Here is a 6,000-nt window from a genome sequence, read left to right as displayed (position 1 = left end):
GTTTAATCCTCTGAAGTTGACCTAGGGGTATGTTATTGATCCATTTATCATGGTGTCCACTGTCCCCCATCAAAAAACTGTGACAGTCTACCTCTTTTACAAAGGTCCTAGTTTCCAATATCCCATTAAGAACGTAAAGTTGTATATCCAGATAGTCAATACTTGTACGACTATACTTATGTGTAAACCTGAGATTGTAGGGATTATTATTCAGCTGAGTTAGGAATATTATGAGTGATTCTTCACTCCCATCCCATACGAATAGTATGTCGTCAATGTATCTATGCCAGGATACCAGATTTGCTCCGAACATGTGGTCCGACCAGATGTATTTATCTTCCCACATTCCCATAAAAATATTGGCATAGTTCGGAGCAAATCTGGTACCCATAGTAGTACCTCTGACCTGCAAGTAATACTGATCTTTGTACCAAAAATAATTATGACTGAGTATGTATTTTATACAGTCTACAATGAACCTGACTTGTATTTGGTCTAATTCACCATTTTGGATGAGATTTTCCTTGACTGCAGTACACCCATGTGTATGGTCTATTACCGTGTACAGTGTAGAAACGTCACAGGTGACCAATATATAATTTTCACTCCAAGTCATATTCTGTACAATGTTCAAAACTTGAATGCTATCTTGAATGTAAGACCTTAATTTCTTAACAGGGTTTTTTAGAAATGTGTCAATGTAACCTGAAAGGTTTGCAGTAAGGGATTTTATCCCAGATACTATTGGGCGTCCAGGGGGGTTGGTGGCATCCTTATGAACTTTTGGCAGATAATAGAAGATTGGGATTCTTGGAGATTCTGTATTTAGATATTCCCATTCTAATTTAGTAAGAATCCCATCCCTATATCCCTCATTCAATAATTCCAATAGTTCTTTTTTATATTGTTCTGTGGGGTTGTTTTGTAATATTCTGTATGTTTCAATATCTCCCAATAATCTGTGGGATTCTCTGTCATAGTCACTTCTATTTAGGATAACCACCCCCCCCCCCCCTTATCAGCTGGTTTGATCACAATATCATCTCTTTTAGAGAGTTCACTTACTGCCTCTAATTCTTGTTTAGTTAGATTCTTTGTTATTCTAGGCTTTTTAACCATTGTGAGTTTTTCGATGTCCTCCTGAACTAATTTAGTAAAGGTGTCAATGTGACCTCCTTTTAAATAACTGGGAAAGAAAATTGATTTGTTTGTACAGGTTGTATGTACAAATCTTTCACAGGTGGCTACAGTGCCTTGATGCACCTCATGTGTCACATTTTGCTTCATAAAGTATTTTTTTAATGTCAAATTTCTGGCAAATTTACTGATATCAATATAGGTATTGAACGTATTGATTTTATTGGTAGGAGCAAAGGCTAAACCTTTTTTAAGAATACTAGTCTGCTCTTTGGTAAGGGACACATCACTAAGATTAAAAATACCCTTCGTGATATTATCTACAATGTTTGTTTTTTGGCTGGTTTTGGTCCCTCCTCTTTTTCCTCTCTTTGTGGGCTTTCTATCTTCCTCTTTTGGGGAGTGTGTGATTTGTTGTCTTCCTTCTGTTGTGATTTTAGTGTTTCCCCTGGTTTCTCTCTCTGGTGTCTTCTCTCTAAAAAAGAGGAGGCTGATGTTGAAGGTCTCTCCTCCTCCACAAAAACCTCTTCTCGTTCTTTCTCTCTAGATGTATGTTCCTGTATAATCACGGATTGCTGCTTCAGTGACCAGTAAAACATTCTTCCTTGTACTTTATCACCAACGAAGTAAGAAAAACCTAAGGGAGTTTCTCGCTTGAAGCTGCTTTGGGCTATTATGTGTTATCTTTCCATGTAGGGTTTCGGCCAAGACAATGTTGCAGCTTTTATGAGCTCACTCATTGTTATTGAGGAAAAACCTTATGGGAAGATGAGGTATGCGCCTCCCTCATAGGGGCTCTAAATATAGAGCTGAGCACTGATTGGTCACCTGACAGTATAAGAAGCCTCCCAGAGTCCCCTGGTTTAAGTGAGACACAGAGGTGAGGAAGGAACATGACTCTCCTTTGGCTCCTGACTTGCGTTGCCATCACAAGGGCTGCCTATGGTAAGTGCAAAGAAACCATTAGTATTACATAAGTTTACACTAGGTGTGTTGATAACGTCTAATGCAGCGGTGCGCTACTTTTTTTTGCCGCAACCCCTAAATCTAAATGTCCACTGTGCAACCCCCACACCCTCCCCCACACACGGCCCCTGAAAAAATTATAGAGGATTAACTCTGCGGGGTCTTTACTTCAGAATGGGACATGGGAACTCACAGCTTTAATCTTTTGACTGAAACTTGTCTCCCACCATCCGTGTCTCTCTCCGTGTCTCTCTCCTTCCATGTCTCTGTGTCTCCCTCCCTGTTTCCCTCTGGGTCTTCCCAGCAGTCTCTCTGGCTCCAGTCAGCCTGGGTGATGTTGTAGATGCCCAAATATGGATAGGTCAGAATATGGATATGCCCATATATGGGCATTTACGGCATCATCCAGGCTGTCTGGATCCAGAGATACTGCTGGGGAGACATGGAGGGAGGGAGACACGGAGGGAGACACGGAGGGAGCCACGGAGGGAGACACAGAGGGAGAGAGAAACGGAGGGAGACATGGAGGGAGACATGGAGGGAGACTTGGAGGGAGGGAGACACGGAGGGAGGGAGACATGGAGGGAGACACGGAGGGAGGGAGACACGGAGGGAGGGAGACATGGAGGGAGGGAGACATGGAGGGAGGGAGACACGGAGGGTAAGAAACACAGAGGGTAAGAAACACAGAGAGTAAGAAACACGGAGGGTAAGAAACACTGAGGGTAAGAAAAACGGAGGGTAAGGCCTCGGGCATGGTCAGCGCTTAGGCGCTGACCCGTGCTGAGGCGCGCTGGTGCTTACCAGTGAGCCCCTGCAATCGCAATGAGAGCGGCTTTAGTAGCGGCTCGCCTAAGCTTCCGCAAGCGTGCGGAAGCGTAGGTCTTATCCAAATTTTAGATTTCGCGCTCATGGGAGCGCAGGGCCGGTCACGTGAGCGGTTCGCCCAATGAGGGCGAACCAGCTCCGTGATGTCACTGGCCCGCCCCCCGACACGCCCATGGACGGCACGCTAACCAAGGCCAGAGAAAGCACCCGCTTTCCCTCAGCCTCAGCGCGCCTCTGTACGGCTGCTGCAACCCTTGGCGCAGCCTAAGAGGCACAGAGGGAGACAAGGGCAGGGAGGGAAATATGGAGAGATATACACAGCGAGAGAGACACAGAGCGTGGGAGATACGTGGGAGGGAGACACGGTGGGAGGGGAACACAAAGGGAGGGGGACACGGAGATAGGGAGAAATGGAGGGAGACACAGAGGAAGGGATACACAAAGGACATGATACACAGAGGAAGGGAGACACAGAGATAGGGGGATAGGGAGACAGAGGAAGGGAGACACAGAGGAAGGGAGACAGAGGGAGAAACAGAGTAAGGGAGAAACAGAGGGACGTTGACACGGAGAGAGAGACACACAGAGGGAGGGACACAGAGGGATGGACACACGGAGGGAGGGACACACGGATGCAGGGACACATGGAGGCAGGGACACACGGAGGCAGGGACACACGGAGGCAGGGACACACGGAGGCAGGGACACACGGAGGCAGGGACACACGGAGGCAGGGACACACGGAGGCAGGGACACACGGAGGCAGGGACACACGGAGGCAGGGACACACGGAGGCAGGGACACATGGAGGCAGGGACACACGGAGGCAGGGACACACGGAGGCAGGGAGACACGGAGGGAGAGAGACACGGAGGGAGAGAGACACGGAGGGAGAGAGATACGGAGGGAGAGAGACACAGAGAGAGGGAGAGAGACACAGGAAAGACAGACACGGGGGGAGAGAGATTTTGCTGCTGCTGAAGTGCACTCCGGCAGTCTTTTGGTGACCCCCAGAAATTTTCCCACAGCGCAAAGCGGTTACACACCCCTAGGCCACAGGACTTGTATAAGAGTTGCTCATAGATACAATGCTAATGTACCATGCTTCCCATTCTTCACACGTCTCTCCTTCCAATGTGCAACATAGTCACACCTCCCTGATCCAAAGAACCACCAGAACTTGAACCCATAACACCTGTTTGCAGCGGGGGATACTTGTCTATATAGTGGGTGCCATGCATCAAGGTGTCGGGATAGACTAAAATGTTTAATGTGAAAAACGATTAATGTGGATAAATGTGGCAAGATATACACCAATTGCCTTCAAACTTGGCACAGAACATGCTTTGCACTCCCCCAAACTATCCATAAAATTTCATGTTTTTTGATAACATGCACCGCAAATTATGTACATTAACCACTTTTTGAAAGTGGAAAATGCATATAAAAAAAGTGCTTAATGTGAATTAAAGTCTCAAAACATAACCAGATTAACTTAAAACATGATGTGCTGTATACTGCCCATAACTATCCTGAAAATTTCAAGGTGTTTGCTAACAAACACTGCAAATTATTTATGTCAAGCACTTTACGAAGGGCAAAATACTTCATATGGACGGGTTTAACGTGGATTAAGTGCCAAAACATAATCCAATTGCCTTCAAATTTGGCAGAAGACATACTTTACACTGCCCGCAACTATCCTGAAAATTCCATGGCTTTTGTTCAAATATATTTCCAGGAAAGGTGTTCAAGAGATGATCACCAGAAAGGTTCCCAATTAAGTTGCACTCAGCCTATTGTTTATTTTTACTTATAATTAAACAGTAGGTGTCCTAAGGTTGCTTATGTTTTACAAACACCAAGGAGATAAGTACATAGGGAAATATTAAAAATTAAAATCATTTTATTAAACTCATCTATCAGAAAAAAAACCCAAATAAACTATATTTTAAAATTCTCTTGCTTCTCTTTTAAACACAGTAAGAACTAATGGTTTACCAATGATAATTATATCGTAATCGTTTGGTTATCACACAGTCACCAGACGCTAAAGTATGTAGAAGTGAACAACGCCCTATTAATGGGTTTTTCACTCTCAGTTGTACAAAGTATCAATCATAGTTGCACAAAATGTCAATGTCTGAAATGAAATACTTGTCTCAATAATGGATGGTTACTAATGTAACCCTGCTAAGTTACAAACACAGCAGTAATCAGAACACAGCTCATCTACTGTTATTTCTTACAGAAGGTAAGTATCAGTATATATAGTATATTAAGTATTTCATTTCAGACATTGACATTTTGTGCAACTATGATTGATACTTTGTACAACTGAGAGTGAAAAACCCATTAATAGGGCGCTGTTCACTTCTACATACTTTAGCGTCTGGTGACTGTGTGATAACCAAACGATTACGATATAATTATCATTGGTAAACCATTAGTACTTACTGTGTTTAAAAGAGAATTTTAAAATATAGTTTATTTGGTTTTTTTTTCTGATAGATGAGTTTAATAAAATGATTTTAATTTTTAATATTTCCCTATGTATTTATCTCCTTGGTGTTTGTAAAACATAAGCAACCTTAGGACACCTACTGTTTAATTATAAGTAAAAATAAACAATAGGCTGAGTGCAACTTAATTGGGAACCTTTCTGGTGATCATCTCTTGAACACCTTTCCTGGAAATATATTGGTTTCTTCCCATTGCACCGCCATTACAACTATATATTGATGGATATTAAGGTTGAGCAGGAATGACTCCCCTTCCTACTTTTGATCAAATACACTGCAAATTATTCACGTTAAGCCCTTTCTGAAGGACAACAGTCTAAAACGCTTAATATGAAAAACGCTTAATGTGGATAAATGTGCCAAGACATACACCAATTGTACAGTGCAACATGCACTGTACATGCTTTGAACTCCCCCAAGCTGTCCTGGCAAATTCGTGGCTTTTCATAACATGCACTCAAATTATGTACATTACGAACTTTCTGAAAGTGGAAAATGCTTAATGTAAAGTGCTTAATTTGAATTATAGTGTCAAAACATAAACCCA

The 6,000-nt window shown here is 43.0% G+C and overlaps 1 protein-coding gene across 1 annotated transcript in view; it reads left to right on the top strand.

Annotated features, from left to right (window-relative positions):
• The first annotated feature begins 1,977 nt into the window (after nucleotides 1-1,977).
• LOC142470124 (chymotrypsinogen 2-like) overlaps nucleotides 1,978-6,000 on the top strand; it is a 113,403-nt gene continuing 109,380 nt past the window's right edge. Inside the window, exon 1 of the mRNA XM_075577071.1 lies at nucleotides 1,978-2,082. Coding sequence (XP_075433186.1) covers nucleotides 2,031-2,082 — 52 coding nt within the window. The 5' untranslated portion in view covers nucleotides 1,978-2,030. The remainder of the gene's footprint in view (nucleotides 2,083-6,000) is intronic.

This window comes from Ascaphus truei, chromosome 19 (assembly GCF_040206685.1).
Source record: "Ascaphus truei isolate aAscTru1 chromosome 19, aAscTru1.hap1, whole genome shotgun sequence".
In the NCBI taxonomy this organism is placed as follows: domain Eukaryota; kingdom Metazoa; phylum Chordata; class Amphibia; order Anura; family Ascaphidae; genus Ascaphus; species Ascaphus truei.
The sequence above is the reverse complement of the archived record's forward strand: the minus strand, read 5'-3'. Positions and strand labels throughout refer to the sequence as shown.